At 51.8% G+C, this 18,504-nt stretch overlaps 3 protein-coding genes across 8 annotated transcripts in view; 1 reads left to right on the top strand and 2 right to left on the bottom strand.

Moving 5' to 3' along the window:
- Positions 1 to 5,328, bottom strand: part of SGSM2 (small G protein signaling modulator 2) — a 38,729-nt gene extending 33,401 nt beyond the window's left edge. For all 6 annotated transcript variants that reach the window (XM_066563492.1, XM_066563495.1, XM_066563494.1 and 3 more), the window contains exon 1: positions 5,211 to 5,328. In XM_066563492.1, coding sequence (XP_066419589.1) covers positions 5,211 to 5,267 — 57 coding nt within the window. In that variant the 5' untranslated portion in view covers positions 5,268 to 5,328. The remainder of the gene's footprint in view (positions 1 to 5,210) is intronic.
- A 539-nt stretch (positions 5,329 to 5,867) lies between these two features.
- On the bottom strand, positions 5,868 to 14,251 carry TNFAIP1 (TNF alpha induced protein 1). The gene is made up of 6 exons (XM_066563473.1): positions 13,890 to 14,251; positions 12,267 to 12,436; positions 11,536 to 11,625; positions 11,400 to 11,452; positions 10,615 to 10,810; positions 5,868 to 10,285 (listed from the first exon to the last, which is right to left on the bottom strand). Exons 1-6 carry the CDS (start codon positions 14,104 to 14,106, stop codon positions 10,067 to 10,069), a joined length of 945 nt encoding a protein of 314 aa, XP_066419570.1. The 5' UTR covers positions 14,107 to 14,251; the 3' UTR covers positions 5,868 to 10,066.
- Positions 14,252 to 16,001: 1,750 nt separating this feature from the next.
- On the top strand, positions 16,002 to 18,033 carry IFT20 (intraflagellar transport 20). Its single transcript, XM_066563570.1, has 4 exons — positions 16,002 to 16,222; positions 16,427 to 16,512; positions 17,075 to 17,178; positions 17,601 to 18,033. Exons 1-4 carry the CDS (start codon positions 16,096 to 16,098, stop codon positions 17,680 to 17,682), a joined length of 399 nt encoding a protein of 132 aa, XP_066419667.1. The 5' UTR covers positions 16,002 to 16,095; the 3' UTR covers positions 17,683 to 18,033.
- The last annotated feature ends 471 nt before the right edge of the window (positions 18,034 to 18,504 follow it).

The raw sequence follows: 18,504 nt of genomic DNA, 5'->3' as shown, positions 1-18,504 counted from the left end.
AGAAAACCCTGGAGGGGAAAAAGGAAGCATGTAAGAGGTTTTGAAAGTAGAACATGTTTTATAGCTGAGGATTTCAAAACAAGTCGTTTGCACTCTATAAAACCTGGCTCCTGCTCACACCTGAGGCCTGACAATATAAACTTTGAGCCAGGCAATTTGGTTTTTTTCCTGTGGCTTTTCTGACATGGCTGTTAGAACTTAGGAGCTCACAGTGAAGCAGCTGGAGGTGGAGGAGTAGGAGGGTATGAAGGGAGAAGCAGAGGTGCGAGGAGGTCTCGTGAACGGGCACTCCCATCTGGATTATCCTGTGTGCTCAGCAATCCCTTTGGCACAGTTTCATTCACCCAAGGAAAGGGCTGATGTACTACTGGCAAAAAGCAATGAGTGCCACTGGGCTGAGGGCAGACAGTCTGTCCTGGTGCAGCAGTCACCACGCTGGCAGGGTCACAGCAGCCTGAGCACACACAACTCAACATCACAGACATCACTTCAGGACTGCACACCATGAAATCAGTCTCAGCATCCCAGAGAACATCAACTGGAATTCTCATCCTAACAACAGGAAGGAAGAGGAGTAGTTTCAATGAGCAAAAGCTCAAGTGCTCAGCAGCCAATTCATTGCTACACGCATTTCCCAGGCACACCCCAATCAGCTCAGTATGTTATTTAGATCCCCATCAACTAAAATTTTAAGTGTATAAAAACTGAGAAAGAAAAGTGATTCAGATTCAATAATCAATCCTACTTTTCTAGAGCAGCACCATCCAGTGTCTCTGAGGAGACTTTAAACCCCAGACTCCAGAGCTAAGGACACAGAGCAGGCTCTCTGTGTGTTCCCCACTGCCACCAGATGCCAAGCAAGCTCCCTGCATTTTCTGGAGAGTGACTGAATGTTATTAGAAAACATTTTTAAGACATAGACAAGGATATGAGAAGATTCAAAAGCTGGAATGCAATGTTCTTCAATCCCACGTCATCCCTCACTGCCACGTAATTCATGGATGCTCCAGGCAAGGAGCTAAAGCAAGTGTTTCTGATCAAATGGAACACAAGCTTTTTTTTTGCTTGTTTCCTTAATTCCCTTGCAATATTGCACAGCTCTTCATAGGGAATTCTGCTGCTTTGTCTGTTCTTGGGAGGCACTTGACAATGGAGCTTTTTGAGCACAAGCCTCCACACACACCCACTGGCAGCTACCAGCAGACCTGCCCAAACTGCAAATGAATCTCTTTAACAGAAACATCCCCACCTGCCCCCACAGGGAAGGGATGGAGGGCTGCTCCCAGAGCCTGCAGAGGAGCCTGTGCAGCTGGGAGGCAGTGCTGGGGCCAGCTGTGACACCGGCTCAGGTCCAGCCTTGGAAACATCATCCACCCTCTGCGCCTCCCCTGCAGAACTCAGGAGCCACTCACCCTAACCAGGCTCTCATCCGGACCTGCCTGGTGGCACAGAGAGGCACATGAGTCACTCAGTGCCACTCAGTGCCACTGTCCCTGAACCAGCTGCAGCCCTGGGGACACCTGCTCACCCTGGAACAGGTGCCAGGCTCTGGGGACACACCTCTGCCACCCCTGATAGCAGGGACAGGAAAGCTCTGCCCAGCCAGGTAAAGATGTCCGTGCCTGAGGAGTACAGAAGATCCTGGTGGCAGCATTATACAGGTAAAGCAAAGCAAACTCCTCAAAGAGAAGCTGCTCAGCATTTGCAGCATCTTCTAATGGATCACTGCTCTTTCTCCCACATCCTACAAGGGCTAAAACTTTCAGAAGCAAACACTGAACCCATACCATAATACATGGATTATTTATTAAGTTTGACTCAAGAAATACACAAGAGAAATGCCTTTATGTTTAATTTTTTTTTTAAATTTTATTTAAGGAAACTTTAAAAATGGTAAAGAAGAATGCTCATAACATACCACAATAACCAGGAACACAGTTAAAGCCTACAGCATTTTTTCCTTAAAGGAAAAAACCTAATGTCCACCATCCATACCTTCTTCAGCTTGGGCAGCTTCTGCTCACCTTCTTTATTGACAGCTCCTACTGCACTGACTCCTTACTGGCGATGAAAGACTGGCAGTGTAATAAAAGCTGTTCAATAACTATTGCACTTCTGCTCAGAAGCCCTTACATTTCAGCTGCAAGTTGAGCAATTGAGCTTCTGAAGTGCCCTGAAATCGTTCAGGGTAGAACTGCTAAGGTTATTGTTATCCTGTTTGTTTCACAGCTAGGAAGTACTGTTTAAATCCAGAAATGGCAAAACCCTCCATTTCAGGAGGCAAAAGGAAATGGCCAGAGAAAAAAGCCTGTTTTATGAGTCTGCTTGTCACAACAGATTTTCCTGCAGAGAGAGATAAATGCTTGAAACGTGAACTTCCAAGCGGCCTCAGCATGAATCCCAGCAGTTACATTTTCGAAACACATTACATGTCTTCCTTTCTGTGAGAGCCAACAAAATACATTCCCTACTAATGGGAAAGTCCATCTGAGGAAAAGCAAACAGCATTAAATTTCCCAAAGGAAAAATGCAGAAGTTTTAGCTGAGAGAGACTGAGGCAAAATAAACTAAACACTTTGCACCAAATGACTTTGGAGATAACTGTTCTATACTTTGCAAAGACAACTGAATTTTACCAGGCTTGGTGGCCCACAGAGAGAATCCACTGCCTATGAACTCCTTTCACTATTGAAGTTATGGGAAAATCACTCAACAGGAAATAAGAGTCTGGGTTTAAAGGACAAGGGAAGGGGACCAGGGCTCTGAGAACAGACATGGACACGGAGTCAGGTTTTCCCAGCAGGCAGGCAGAGGTGGCTGTATGAAGCCACACATGATAAAAAATGAGGTTGAAAATTCTATTGGGGAAAGTTACATACAGGCATTAAGGGCAGCATTATCCGGTGGGCAGTTACCAGTGGCTCGTGTTCAATTTCTGCCTCTTTGTCAATTGATTATTGAAGACAAATAAAATCTCCATCTCAGGGTCTCCAACTGTGACCTGAGCCATTTTCTGACTGTGAGCACAGACAGGGCCCTTCCACAGGTCTGTGAGGGCACAGGTGAGGGGTGTTACCTCAACCTGCTTATAATCAACAAAGGCTCTCATGGTTACTTTAGACTGGAAAGCTCTGGCCAACCCACTCTAAGTGCTCTAAAAGAGCATTGGTGAGGACTTGGGAGAAGGAAAAAACAAACCAGAGACAAAACAAAAATGCAGATGACACAGAAGGTACAAATAACACTTTCAAGCATTATTCAAGTAATTTAAAAACCAGAGTCCAATTAAAAACATTTTAGAGACTTTAAAAACAAATTAGCCTCAGATTTTTTAATTACACACCACTACTTCTCCTCAGCTTGAGCTGGCTTGGGTTATGAAAATCCATTTCACTTTCCATCTCATGCATTAGCACAAGACTGCAATGTTCACACTTGGAAAACATTTATCAGATTTATTTATATATTTAAGCATCACTCAGGAGAGCAAGCACACCCACTTCTAAATAAAACCTTGCACTGCCTCAGCTCAGAGGTTCTGGTTCAAGCAGAAATTTCTAATCAGAGTGGCATGTTCGTGGCAGCATTGAGCAGGTACCACCTGCCCAGAGCCAGCTGCTGGCTGGGTCATCCTGGGACACAGTCCTGCTGCTCCCCATAGAGACTGTCCTTGTGTCTGTCCCTGCTCTGCCCCTTCCACGCTCCCCACCACACCTGATGTGTTCTGATTCCAGCATTAATGAGTACCAGGACACGGCAGTCGGGCTCAGGAACCTTGGCCACAACAACAACTTTACATCTGAACTTTGACGGCTCCTGCTGCTTCCCCAGCAGTGAACTGCAGAGGGGAAGGAGCAGGAGGGCAGGTACCTGTTAAAAAAACTTGTTACTGCTGTGAGGGATAAGCATTACACCTCCGCTTCACTGCTGTGTAATAACCGGCAGCTACACACACGGCTCACCACAGCCAGTGCCACGAACCCGCAAAATCCGATATGGGTGCATGGGGAGAGGTGGCCGCAGGGAGCCCCCGCTGGAACGCGCCCATGGCCCTTGGACACCACCGGCACCTCCTCCCGCCCCGGCAGGAGCCCTGCTCTGCGGCAGGAGCCGCTCCAGCGCGACACCATCCATCCATCCATCCATCCATCCGTCCATCCGTCCGTCCGTCCGTCCGTCCTGCCGAGCCCCGGGCAAGGAGCACCGCCCGCGGTACGGAGCAGTGCCGAGCACCGCCCGCCAGGTACGGAGCGGTGCCGGGTACGGAGCCGTGCCGGGTACGGAGCCGTGCCGAGCAGTGCCGGGTACGGAGCGGTGCCGAGCAGTGCCGGGTACGGAGCCGTGCCGGGTACGGAGCCGTGCCGAGCAGTGCCGGGTACGGAGCCGTGCCGGGTACGGAGCCGTGCCGAGCAGTGCCGGGTACGGAGCCGTGCCGGGTACGGAGCCGTGCCGAGCAGTGCCGGGTACGGAGCCGTGCCGGGTACGGAGCCGTGCCGGGTACGGAGCCGTGCCGAGCACCGCCCCGCAGCCCAGGAGCGCCGTGCGAGGAGAAGCGGCACCGGCCCGGCCGCGAGTGTGACCGAACACCTCCGGTCAGGTGCGGGGCCGGGCTCTTCGTGTACACACGGCTCTGGCTGCCCCAGCCCGGCAATGTCACACAGGTGTGTGCAGAACAACCACCCAAATTAACCCTTCCCAGGGCACAGGTGCTCTGGCATTGGGAGTCAGCTCGGCTCATCCACGGGCACCTTAGAAATACCTTTCTTACCTCCCATTTCCCCCCCTTCTCCTCTAAAGCTCCCAGTTAAAGAAAAAGTCATAAAAAACGAGTGCTGCGGGAAACACAAACGGGAAAGGGAGAGGGAGCCGATGTCAGCCTCCTGCCGCGGCACAAGTCCGCGAGCGGCATCCCGGCTCCAGGTGCGCCCGGGGTACGAGCACCGAGGTTCCCGGAGCCGCACCGCCCGCAGCCCCGCCGGGGCACAGCCGCGTCCTCGGCGCCAGCCCGGACGGGCGCGCACGGCCGAGCCCGCTCCCCGCCGAGGCACCGGGAGCGGCCCCGGGAGCGGCACCGGCCCCGGCCCCGGCCCCCGCCCGGGCCTCAGGGCGTTCCCCACGCGGCGCGCGCTGCGACCCGCGGCCCCCCGGGGCCGGACCCCGGAGCTCTGCCCGCCGCACAGCCCCGGGGCCTCCCCCGCCGCCGCCCTCACCTCCTTCTTCACGTTCCACAGCAGCTTGTCCTTCACGGCGTCCGCCGAGCAGCTCATGTTGGCGGGCCCGGGGCGCTCACAGCTCCCGACCCGGGCCCGCCGCCATCTTCACCGCGGCGTGACGTCAGCGGGCGGGGCGGGGGCGCAGCCCGGCCGCGGGGGGGCGCTGTGCGCGGGGAGAGGCGCGCGGAGCCGGGGGGACAAGGGGGGGACAAGGGGGGGACAGAGGGGGACAGAGGGGGACAGAGGGGGACAGAGGGGGACAGAGGGGGGACGGGGGGGACAGAGGGGGACAGAGGGGGGACGGGGGGGACAGAGGGGGACAGGGGGGGACAGGGGGGGACAGGGGGGGACAGGGGGGGACAGGGGGGGACAGGGGAGGGACAGGGGAGGGACAGGGGAGGGACAGGGGGACAGAGGGGGGACAGAGGGGGGACAGAGGGGGGACAGAGGGGGGACAGAGGGGGGACAGAGGGGGGACAGAGGGGGGACAGAGGGGGGACCAGGGAGCAGGTGGGACACAGATCCCCGCTCTGCTGCTGGCCCCGGTCCAGGAGCTCCAGCCCCAAATCCTCGGTGGGGATCGCATCGGCCTCATGGAACTAAAGTTCCACAGACCCACACTACCAATAAAAAGTAATGATTTTGGAGAAAAAATCACAGAAGACAAAATATAACACTTTATTAAAAATTAGTGTTCTATTTCCTTTTAATGCACTGGTGAAACACTTTAATCAATAGATAATTGATTAATTACTGCATTAACTAGGTACTTTTTCTGTAAAACTGACCCTTAAAAGTTAGACATGAAAATAAAACAAAGACTGAATCTCTATGAAAATAACTTGATCACAGAATGTCAATTTAAACAAGATCAGCAATCATATTTGTTATCCTCTGGATATAAAATATCATAGAAATCCAAAAGAATCCTTTACTCTCAATAAACAAATTAAGTGTCAGCCACCCTGTGAGGTAGGGGAGGGTCTTACTCGTTCCATGGGATGAGGAGAAGTGCCACACATGCAGAAAACAGAGCCTGTCCCTGAGGGAGGGCAGGGCTGGAACAGGAACAGGACTCTGTCCCACAGCACGGGGAAGGTGGCTGCAAGGTGAATGCCAAGGATTGTCACAGAACACAGCCTCGTTGTGCAAGGCAGGGGCTGCTGGGCAGACCCATCCAGTTCAGGTGTATCCCCAGTATTGCCTGGAGAGAATTCTGTCTGAAAATGAAAAACCTCGAGAAGAACAAAATCAAACCAAGCCACAGTAAGCAATGTCCGTTCAAATGCAGCTCTCAGTGACAGCACAGCCCCTGCAGCACCCTCCCTGTCCATCACTTGTTTTCTGTTTTAACCAACAAGTGCAAAAGATCAAAGTCATTGGAGTGGAACACTGCAGCAGGATAAATGTCTCCTGTTCAAAAACCAGCATGTCAAGGTGAAGGTTAAGCCGTGCCTTTTGTCTGGGCGCTGAGCAGCAGCCGGAGCTGAGCCCTGCAGAGCTCTCCCCTCTGCCCCTGCTGCCCCACTGCCCCGGGCCAGGGCTCCTTCCCTCCCTGCAGAGGGCCCAGGGCTGGCAGGGCACAGCACTCCGTTTGGGAAACACCGGGCAGCCCTCGGGCACAGGGCTGGGCACGGCTGGCACCCAGAGGCTCCCACTCGCTCCCTCATTCAGGGCACTGCTGCATGCACAGGCCTTTGACTAAATCGAGGAGTGAAGAGACAGTGAGCCCTGTAAGAATGACAGCTGATGTAGTTACAATTCACACCCTACAAGCGGGGCATAAAGGCTCTTTTTTCTCCCAAAGGCTACTCCAAATTCCTGTTAATGCACCCACTGGTGATGGTCCGGGTGGAAGCCAGTACAAGTCTCCACTTGCAGACAAACACATACAATTAGAAACCTGTATTGTCTTAATATGTGCTTAATTTGAGCAGAGATCCATGGAGAGCTCACTGCAAACCCACCAATGCTGCCTTTAGACCGTGTCACCCTGCTCCCTGCTGCTGCTTCTGCACTACACTGGCTGTAATCTCATGTTCTAGAATGTCTAGAACACTCCTGTCACAATAATTAATAGCCTTCAGTTACGTGAAGACTGATTAAGGTGAGAGTACAAAGCATGTGTCACATCTCAGCTCCAGTAGTCGAAGTGAGCAGAACCTGGTGGGACAGAGACTGGAGCAGGGCATGATTTCGGGGCAAGGCAGACTCAGTGACACCCCGTGCTGGAGCAGCTCCAGACAAGCAGGGCTCAGGGGAGCCTGCAGTGAAACGGAAAGGATATCTGCACATATTTCAAACCTGTACGTAGCTGCTGACAGTTCCTACTGATCCACATTCCACAAACACCAAGAAGATCCTTCACGCTTGGTAAAAGATTCTCACAACCCAGATGGTTCTCATAACTGTTTGCTTCCCAGGTTAATTAATCTAAATTCAAATCAGAAATTAATACTACTTGTTGGCTGTGGGAAATAGGGAAAGGAAAACTAAACCAAAACACGGGCTTTTCTCTGCTTCTTGCAGTGTAACAATTCACGAGTTGGGTCATTTTGTTAATGAATCCTGCGAGTACAGAAAGCCTCTGGAGTAGCACAGGGATCTGACATTCTCTTTCACACATTCCTTCCCACACCTGTCCTCCCCAGAAAAAATAAAAGCAAATATGACATTTTTCTGCTTATAACATCATTTAAACACAGTTTTGCAAGGCGATCAGCATCACTTACTTATGCTGTTAACATTCACTACGATAGTAACAAGAAAAAAATAATATAAATCATTTTCCAAGAAACAGAAGTGCCATGTGTTTTTTAAATGGCATCAGCCTTTGTTACAAGACAGAAAAAGCACAAGATAATAACTCGAATCTATTAAATGCAGCACAAAGACCCCATCACTGCAGCCTCTGCTGGTGCCTTCTAATTAAATAGCATCAGTGGAGGGAAAAAATTTTAAAAATCCACATCACACTCTAGCAGAATTAGAGAGAAATACCACAAAAATCTTTGTTGAAACTAAATCTCAACAGCTGTATTTTCCCTGGCACAACAGAATAACCAGCAGGAAAACAAAAACTTACAGAAAGAAGTATAAAAGAGATTGCTAGGATTATTAGAGATTTCAAGAGGCCTTTCACAAGAAGGCAGGTGCATCCCTGTGCAATGCTGCTTCCTGAATGTGAGGAGAATGAAGTGAATCCTGCCACGTGTAAAGGCAAGAAAAGTCTGTTAGTGTTTTCTTACTAACCCACAATATTTTAATTTTCAAAAACCTATATGAGTGCAAATAATTTTTTGTTCCCTCCCCTGCTTCTATTACTCCCAAACCATCTAGATCTCAATTCTCCTTAGAAACTCCCTGCAGTAATTTGGGATCATTTTGTTGTCAGGGTTTTGCAATAATTTTCTTTAAATTTTACAGGTGGATTTGGCACTGGTCAGAGCAGTTCAGGACTGACCACTGTGGAATCTGGAGCTTCGTGACCAAGTTTGATATGGGAACACAAAGGCAGCTGTGGAATATATCCAAAACATCCCTGGCTCCAGTGAGCAGCCAGCAGGAATTACCATGACAGTGGCAATACTGCTACCTACAGCTCAAACATACAGGCAAATGTTTAAAAATACAACAATGGCTTTTCATACTGAACTTGAAACTGTTTCCAGAAAATTTCCAGAAATTTCCCAATTTTCAGAGCAGACTTGACACCCACCTCCTGAAGTGCCCTGTACAATCAGCACCCAGCCAAGCACTCAGAATAAAAGCGATTATTTCGGTTTAAAATCCAGTATAAGTCACCTCTCTCCTGTGCCCAAAGCCTCTCGCAGCTCCATGCTAGAACAATATTTTCACAGCTGTTTTTCCTCTTCAAATTCTACCCTCTAGAAGGGATTCAGGACCCAGAACTTGAATTCACATGTTCTAGCCTTAGAAAACACTATTTAGCCTGTACTTCTCCAGCCACTGCAATTTTTCCCCCGCTGCTTGAGAAATTTAACATCAAATAGCACTTTTAGGCCACAGGAGGAATGTAAAAACCAATTCCCCAGACTGCCCTTGTTTATATAAACAGGATTTCACAGTGACAAGCTTCAACCAGGGCAACAGTGCCACAATCTGCTCAAGTTTGCTTACTTCAGGTTTCTTCCCTCACCATACTCATTTCCCCTTCTCCCAGGACAAGTCATCATCTACACATTTACATTTTCAGAGAATTCCATTTTTCACATGGAGAGGCTGATGGCTTGATTCTCACCACTTTGGAAGAGCTTGCCTTGGAATCAGTGAGTTTTAAGGACACTGTCCTGGAACACAAACCTTTGCAGGTGCTCTGGGGACAGGGGTGGGAGAGCACAGGTGCAGTTGACTGGCCAGCCAAACGTTTCTCCTGGGGGTTATCCCGTGTAGGGTCTGCCAAGAGCAGCCACATTCAAGTTCTCTCTTCAGTCTCTTGATTTAACAACTGCAAGTTCCATTACACAAGGCCCTGAAAGGAGAGCTGTCTGGAAAGAGCTTTTCAAAGCGTCCCACCTGACTCAGGAAGAGCAGTGCTGCTCACGGCAAGGGGGAAACTGGCAAATTGCTAGATAGGAAAGAGCAACCACAAAGCGAGAACCAGCGCTCCACATCCCCCTCCCAGCAGGAGGAGGGGCCAGCCTGCAGGTAAAGCACAAGGTGCACGACTCACACCTCAGTTCTCCAAGGCCTCGGCCTTTAGTGCTGCCCTGCGCACACAGATCCCCGCTGCCCTTCCAGGGGGCCAGGGCGCCCTGTGAAGAAGGCTGTCCAGGGGAGCCCCCTCCTGCCAGGGACAGGAGGGGAGCTGCAGCTGTGCAGGCCCAGCCCAGCTAGTGGCCGAGCTGGCGGTCGTCGTAGGTGCTGTACCTCTTGACGTGGATGCGGCGCACGCGCTCGCGCAGCTCCAGGCCCTCCTCATCCTCGCTGTGCGAGGCCTGGCTGCGGCTGCGGCTCGTGGCCTCCAGCAGGGAGTTGTCTGGGACTCGGGGTGTCTCGTACAGCAGGACGTTCAGTGTCTCCTCATAGATCCGTGCCTCAGGGAACTCAACCTGCCAAACACAGCACGTGTCCTGTTCCTCAGCCAGCCGGGATAGCAACTGCAGCACACACCCGCACGCGAGCCATAAACCACACATTATAAAGAGTAAAAAATTTGTGGTGGAGGGCTACTCCCACCAGTTCACCTCCCTCACCTGATCTTTTAGATTGCTCTAGAAGGGAATACAGTATCTCAGTTTCTTAACATTGGACCCTGGTAACCTCAGCTGCACTACTGCAAATTCAAAGGTAACTCCTGAAGTGAGAGAAGCTCTGCAGACTCCTGAAGCTAATCACAACCATTTGTATCCCGCAGCACGGGCAGGTGAAGCTCCATTACCTTGGTTTGCTTCTTCTCCGTGGCGTAGACGATGGAGGTGCAGCACACCTCGGCCAGCTTGCGGCCCTGCCCGTAGAAGGACCAGCAGCAGATCTCGTCCCCGATCACGTCCTTGATGAACAGCACTCTGCCGTTGAACCGCAGGGACAGCTTGTCAAACAGCTCAATGTTCTTCAGCAGGTTGTCATCAGAGTTACTGAAACACAGCAACAAAAGCAGGAACAGGGCTTTTCATGCAGCCATCTCTGCCTGTTCCACCAGCTTTCAGCACTGATCCAACTGCAGAATACAAATAAGTAGTGACTCACTGCCGCATGCTGCCAAGAAAAGAGGGGTAATAGCCCATTTCAGATACAAATACACTGCTCTGACCCCACAAGCAAACACAGCAGCCTTTAGAGGTCAACTTACACAATTAATAAGGACAGCACAATGTCCCAAACTATTACATGAACTATCCATGCTCGAGATGATCAAACCCCACTTCACTGAAGTTCTCTGGCTTGATGACAGCAGAAGTCCAGAGTCAGTGTGTGCTGGAAGGCCATGTGCTCTGCATCCTGCACACCACAGACACACTGCCAGCATGAATACGTTATTTAAAAACCTAAGTTTTACTGACAGACATGCAATGTAAGGCCCTACTTACTTTTCAAAGCAAGATAGTTGTCAAAACCCAAAACAAACCAAAAGAAGTGAAGTTAGATCATTCATCATCATCTTCCACTCCCACAGTCAAAAAGCAACTTTTCCACTAAAGCGAGGGGAAAAAAGAAGGGACATACCTGGTGTAGGAGTATTTATTGTTGCTTCTATTATACAGCAGTTTAACAACAGGCTGTTGGGAGCGAGAGAAAAGAATAGGTAAGTTCTGTGTTTCAATACACTTAGCATAAATCCACAGTTGAAAAGAGCAGTTACTTTCATTGATGACTCTATCAGTCTCTCCTCTTCTTTTGGAGAGGTGATAATAGGGATGCTGCACACAGGTTCATACAAGTCTTTCTTGTCCTGTTTTAATGAAAGAAGAAAGAGAGGAAATAAGAAAGGAATGCTAAAGCTGACGTTGCTGCTGCTGCCTCCTTCAGCCCCTCCAGCCATGTTCCCAAACGCTGGGATGCACAGGAAAAGAGCTGGGTTGCTACAGTAACCACACAGCTTACCTTGATCTGCAACCCAGAATCACAGCACAGATTTCTTATCCCCGGAAGGCAGCAGTAATTGAAATATTGGGATGCAGGTGGATGTCCTCAGCTATAGCCAGGACAAGGTCTAGTCATACTTGGTTTAAGTGGGTTTAATATTACATCCTTTCTTGAAGAAAAGGATAGGAGGAGTCTGCAGTAGTTTTAATCAACTCAAACCACTGCACAGATGAGCATCAGCCACTGTGAACTGAGCACCTGGCAGAACAGGATGTCACCAACATGAGCCAGCCCTCAGGGACACAGAGCAAAACCCAAGTGTGGGCAGGACAGGCCGTGTCCCCAGATCCCTCACCACCTATTTACTAACTCATATTTTAAAAATGCCTTGCACATCTCAGACTTGGTGCCATCTCTAAGGCCATGAAATAATCTCTCAAGTTGTCTTAAGTAAATTTTATAAGCAAAACAGCCATGAAACACTTCACAGGATACTTCTGCTCTTACCTGCAGGGCTGCTTGGCACATGTCCACTAAGCCCTGGATGAGATAGTATTTGGCTTCTGCCATCAAGGCTTTGATCTCCTGCCTGTGTTTTGGAAGTGCAATCGTGTCATCTCTGAGATAGTTTAAAATTGTTCCAAAGTGCTTCCCACAACGGTCTATAAGGATCCAGCCTGAAAAAGAGCCAACACATTTCAGTCACTTCCACACAAGAGGCAAGAAAAAGCTCCCTGGAGAGGTTAAACAGCACTGAGGTTTCCTGACACTGCTCAGGACACTTCTCCCATTTCACCCAGTGGAAGTCTCTACTGCCTTTGAGCAAACTGAAGCTGGTTCTGAACAGAACCTGACAGTGGAGCCCCCTTGGTATTGCCCAGATGTTCCCGCTGCTTCCCAGCACCCCAAAAGCAAAGCCCCAACCTAAAAACACTCAGCTTCCAGCACAATGCACTGAGATTGCTGCAGGAACCCAAGTGCAGGGCTACACTGTGATGCTGGGCAGTCAGAAACTTCTGAGAGCCAAGGAAGGACTAGAAAAGAGAATTCACCAATGACTGCAACAAGTAGATATGGATAAGTTCTGTGGCCTAATAAGGAGGAGTTGGCAATTCTCCAAACACATCTGCTGCTGCTGTTTGGAGTTAAAAAGAGAGAGAAATGTTCTGAAGATGCTAAAAGGCAGATCAGCCCAGAAAACCCAGTGTGAGGGAAAAGCTGTTCTAGTCCCCAAAGAGGAGCAAAGAACAGGACAGACAGATCAGGAGGAAGCACAGAGGGGATGAAGCAGAGGAAACAGCAGCAAATGGACAAATTCTTGCAATTTTACAAAATCCCTGAAGTCACATTCCCTAAGGAAACAGGATGTCTGACTGCTGCCAAACAATAGCAGTGTAGGATGCACGCACACACAAGGCTTAGTATGGTGCCAAACCCTTTCCCATAACGTGGAAGACAGGAAAAAAAGTGTTATTTTGGAATCTAGGTACAGAAAACAACCTAGGAAAGTAAGCTAAACTCCTGCTGGACTCTCCAGCTGGAGCTATCAGAACATGACTCATTTTCCATCCAGGCTGAGGCTCTTATACAAAATTGCCTGTTCTGCCCTTTATAATGTATCAGGGATTTAAAATATCCTGTGTCCAGCTGGAGATGACACACTGCCTGACTGATCCCTAAATGCTGCCATGGTACCATGAGCCACAACTGAAACATGCTGCTCAGGAAAAGGGAAAAAAAAAAATTTCAACAAAGCAAGGCAGGCTATTCTGAGCCTCAAAGCTGAAAACTGCACGTCCCTCCTTGCGTGTGTGGTTTGAATAATGCCACTGCTTGATGTGACAGAAATGACAACCCACAGACTGTCTGTTCAGTCTTTACAACACCAACACCAACCTGCTCACCAGCTGTGAGCACAGGAAAGAGGACCAGTCCTTCCCCAGTTCATTTGAGTAACAAAACCAGGTATTTTTGTAAAGCCAAAGGATTGCTAGCACCAACAGGACTTGGCTGTCTAATGCTCCCAGTTATTTTTGGCATATATCATTCTCTACACCCTTAACGGAGTAAAACCACCACCAAACCCCAGCTGTTTTACAAAACTGTCAGCAATGAAAGCCACACCCTTACCTTCCTTGTCGGTGAGCACCTCCATCCTGCCGCTGAACATGGCCTTGAGCATGGTGTCGTGCCTGGTGAGCACCTGCACCGTGGTGTAGTACAGGGAGCCCCCGACGTTGAGCCGCACGTACTTGTTCCCCAGGCCGCCGCCCTTCAGCCCGCCGGCCTTGGGCTTGTGTCCCGCGGCCGGGCACAGGGCGCTGCCCAGGCACGTGTCCCCCGACATGGCCTTCTGCAGGTAGATGACCACCCTGCAGCGCGTGGGCCGGGCCGGCCCCGCCGTGGTGCCGCCCTCACGCCTCAGCCCGCCAGGACGGCGGGGCAGGGGCCGGCATCACCCGCGGGTCAGCACGGCCGGGGGCCAGCACGGTGTGGGGCCAGGGGCCAGCACGGCGAGGGGCCAGGGGTCAGCGCAGTGTGGGGCCAGGGGCCAGCACGGCGAGGGGCCAGGGGCCAGCACAGTGAAAGGCCAGCACGGTGTGGGGCCAGGGGCCAGCACAGCGAGGGGCCGGGGCCAGCACGGCGAGGGGCCAGGGGTCAGCGCGGCGAGGGGCCAGGGGTCAGCGCGGCGAGGGGCCAGGGGTCAGCGCGGCGAGGGGCCAGGGGTCAGCACGGCGAGGGGCCGGGGCCAGCACGGCGAGGGGCCGGGGCCAGCACGGCGAGGGGCCAGGGGTCAGCACGGTGTGGGGCCAGGGGTCAGCACGGTGTGGGGCCAGGGGTCAGCACGGAGCACAGTCAGTACACGGAGCGCGGTCAGCACGGAGCCCCAGGGCCACTCCACACACAGACGAGGATGTCACTCTGTGGAAGAGACACCTCCTAAGGACACAACTACACGCATCCTGACGAAACACGATTTAGCTATTTTTCAGACAATTGATGCAGCCACTGCTGCGTCACACTTCTGAGGCACGTGAAACTCTCCTGACTTCCTGTTGTTGGATCTCCAGCCAACACTGCAAACAACACCCGGTGCAAACAACACCCGGCAGGAGGGCCCGGCTCACACTCTGCTGGAATTCAGCTCCCACTCGGCCTCCCAGCCGAGCCCAACTTTCTCTGAGCCCAGCTGAAATGCCCTGAAGAGCTTCCTGCCCCTCCTTCAGCTGGGGTGTGTGTGCATCCCCCTGAGTGCTGACGTTGGTTTGACTTTAAACTGGAGACACAAATGTATCTTCAAATGCCTCAACACTGAAAAGATGGATCACAAGGTTCTATTTTCTGGTAACTCCTTTCATTCAAAACTCTCCTGCATCAATCCTGGAGCCCTGACCAGTGAACGTAGTTCTAATTTGAAAAGAAAATAAACAAGACTCCCCACCACGTACACCACTGTTTGTCACCGATGTCCCGCCTTGTTTTAAACCCTCAAAATCCCCTTTTAGAACAGTGGCATGTTTGTAACAGCAGCCAGACCGAACCCGTGAGGAGACAGGAATCCAGCCTGTCCGACCGAGCTCCTCAGAAGGGTTCGCGGTCAGTTCCGTCCCCCCAGGCAGTTTCTCACTGCTCGGACCGAAGAACGAAGCTAAACACGAGCAAAGAAGCTAAACCGCCTGCCCAGCCAGCGCAGGCAGGAGCCAGCACAACTCCTGTAGGTGGCCACGGAGGAGCCGTGAGGCCTCTGCTGAAAACAGCCAGAGATCTTTAATTACCCCTTTTGACACGACCGAAAGCTCCCCACATCCCTTCCCGTCCCTTCCTGCCCCGCGTGGGAGGCAGGACGGGCTGCGGAACAATGGCTCCGCAACGGGACCCGCCCCGGCCCAGCACCGCCGGGAAAAAGAGCGACCCGAACGGCCCGGGGGAACGTGAGGTACCGGGGCAGAACGGGAGCCGGCCCCGCACCGCCGGGTCACACCGAGCGGCCTGCGGGCCCTGCCCGGCCCTGCCCCGGCCCCGCTCCGCCCGAGCCCCCCGGGACAGGCTCCGTCCGCCCCGGCCGCGGGGCAAGCGAGCAGAGGCGGCGCGGCGCGGCCCCGCGCACGGCCCCGCGCACGGCCCGGCCTCTCTCACTCACCCGCCGCCGCCGCCGCCCCTCAGCCCCGGGCCGCCCGGGAGCCGCCGGCCCGGAAGAGTTTCCCCGGCTCCCGGCGGGCGCAGCGCCGGCGGAGGCGGGGCCGGGCCGGGCGGTGCCGGAGGAGCCCGAGCCCGGCAGTGCCGGCTGAGGCCCCGCTCCGTTCCGCTCGGTTTGGCTCGGCTCGCTGCCCCGGCGATGGCGCAGGCGGCGCTGGGCGCGGCGGGGCTGCACTTTGACGAGCTGAACAAGCTGCGGGTGCTGGAGCCCGAGGTGGCGGCGCAGACGGCGCAGCTCCGCGAGCAGTGCCGGGCCTTCGTGGACAGTGAGTGCCGCGGGCCGCGCCGGGCACCGGGCAGCTCAGGCCTTCTCCCGCCCCTTTCATCTGATTCCGCCCGAATCCTAAAACCTTCCTGTTTACTGTAAACGCTAAACATACAGCTGCGTCTAAAAACTATATGGCAAAGCAGGAGCATTCGATCTCTTTAGGGAAGTTCTGGGTATCACTTGACGATTTTTTTCTTTACAGAAACAGCAGAATTTCAGAACATAGTGGGCAGCTTGATTGAGCTCGTTGACCAACTGGCCAAAGCTGTAGAAAGTGAGAAGATGAAGGTACTGTGCAGTAAATTCCTCGCTTCTCGTGTGCACTGTCCTGTGTGGAGCCTCTCTATCCCTCCCTCCCTCCCTCCCTTTACAGCAGAAGCAACGATTCTCTGTCAGCATCCTGCTGGCCTTCCCCTGGGATTAACTGGGCCTTTAAAATTGATATCAGTGATAATATTAATCAATAATAATGAATTAATGAAACTTATGATAGTGTCACATTGCTCACACGTGAACCAGTCCTGCTTTCCCTGCTTGTCTATATTTCTGCACAGAAACAGAACGTGTTAATCACTCCATTTTGGTAGAATTTGTCCTCCAGAGGCAGGAGAGGCCTCTGGTAGCCTGAGTTTGTCTGGCTGTTGGGCCAGTTTGTGTGTCCAGAGGAGTCACTGACTTTGTTCCTCGAGTTTGGGGAACACCAAACTCCCACCCACCCCTCAGGAGCACAGCATCTCACCCTCTGTTATTGCTGGCATGGCTGGCATGCCCCACAGTCAACCTGCTGGGAGGGAAGGGGCTAAAGGAGTTAACCAAAACCCCTCCACACATCCCTGCCCTGTCCTGCCAGGCCATCGGGGCACGGAACCTGCTGAAGTCGATTGCAAAGCAGAGAGAGGCTCAGGAGCAGCAGCTCCAGGCTTTGATAGCTGAGAAGAAGATGCAGCTGGAAAGGTGAGTTTTGTGTTCGGTGCTCTGGGGTGTTGTGCAGGCTGGGAAGGCTCAGGGTGGACACAGGGCTGACTGCCTGTGCTGTGGGACCATTGGCTGGTTCAGACCAGCCCCACCTGCATCAAAGGTGTGTCCTGAGCACATGGGAACAATTCCACAGGCCTGGAGTTACCTTCAGGCCCTGCAGTGACCCAGGGAAGGTTCATCCCTGAGCCTTCAGGGCTGAACAGAGGCAGCACGGGCCGGGGCAGTGCAGAACTCTGACAGCTGCATCAGCCTCGTGTCTGGCTGATAAAGAGCTGCTCTGTGTGACTCAGGCACCTGCTGCTTGCAGTGACTCACACAGGCAGCCCAGCTCCCCTCCCAGCTCCCGGGGCTGCTCTGACCCCCTCACACGGGCCCTGGACCCTCTGTTTGTCTCGCAGGTACCGGATCGAGTACGAGACCCTCTGCAAAATCGAAGCGGACCAGAACGAATTCATCGACCAGTTCATCTTCCAGAAATAGAGGGTTTTAAGATAAAAACCAGCTCACATGGAAACTTGACCATTCCAGAATCTTGAGAATTTCAGAAATATGCAATTTCCACTGTGCAGGAGTGCAGATGGTTTGTACAATGGAGGGGCTGTACCTCACTTTGAGTGTACTGTGGCAATAAGAAGGGCTGACAGCTCACAGCTGCACAGACTGTTCTGGCCTTTGATTTTATACCAGTTTTGTACAGTCAGTAGTTCTATTTCAAATTCCAGTTGAATTAATGCTACTGGTGCTTTGTTGTGTTGCTTTTTGAAGTCTACAGCTCTTTCATAGAAATCAGAAAATAAATTATTGTTCTCAGACTGTCTGGCTGTACCAGAATTAGTTGCTCCTCCTCTGTTATTTTTCAATGTAAAGGTTTACACACAAGCAGCAGTATTGGATCTACATCTGCCTATGGTACTTTTTCTATAGAATTATTAAAAAAAAGACAGAAATGTATGATATCCAGAATGGACCGATTACAGATACAGAAAAGCAGAAACTACATGAGAATTAAGAACTTTGAACTGTTCCTGAGGAATGTCCATTCAGGACTGTCGTAATATGAGAGCTGAATCCTTTTATGGGCATTCTTAGGATGGAACACCAGACTGATGAGGGAAACCATTCTGAGTGTCAGTGACACCAGGAGTGCACCAGCTGTAAACTACGAACACAAGTGTGAACTCGAGCCTCGTGTTGGAAGTGCAAACGTGCATTTTGTGTATGTGTACAGCACTTCAGTACGGAAATGCTGCCCTTTCCAAAGCCTGGGGAAGGCTTCAGCTTTACACAGTGAATAAAACCTGC

Source organism: Molothrus aeneus, chromosome 20 (genome assembly GCF_037042795.1).
Source record: "Molothrus aeneus isolate 106 chromosome 20, BPBGC_Maene_1.0, whole genome shotgun sequence".
NCBI lineage: Eukaryota > Metazoa > Chordata > Aves > Passeriformes > Icteridae > Molothrus > Molothrus aeneus.
The sequence above is the reverse complement of the archived record's forward strand: the minus strand, read 5'-3'. Positions and strand labels throughout refer to the sequence as shown.

Coding starts and splice junctions, on each gene's coding strand:
- IFT20 (XM_066563570.1), top strand. CDS start 16,096: ATGGCGCAGGCGGCGCTGGGCGCGGCGGGGCTGCACTTTGACGAGCTG. Junction 16,223..16,426: donor GTGCCGGGCCTTCGTGGACA/GTGAGTGCCGCG, acceptor TTTTCTTTACAG/AAACAGCAGAATTTCAGAAC. Junction 16,513..17,074: donor TAGAAAGTGAGAAGATGAAG/GTACTGTGCAGT, acceptor CTGTCCTGCCAG/GCCATCGGGGCACGGAACCT.
- TNFAIP1 (XM_066563473.1), bottom strand. CDS start 14,106: ATGTCGGGGGACACGTGCCTGGGCAGCGCCCTGTGCCCGGCCGCGGGA. Junction 11,626..12,266: donor TGTGCCAAGCAGCCCTGCAG/GTAAGAGCAGAA, acceptor TCATTAAAACAG/GACAAGAAAGACTTGTATGA. Junction 10,286..10,614: donor CGGAGAAGAAGCAAACCAAG/GTAATGGAGCTT, acceptor TGTGTTTGGCAG/GTTGAGTTCCCTGAGGCACG.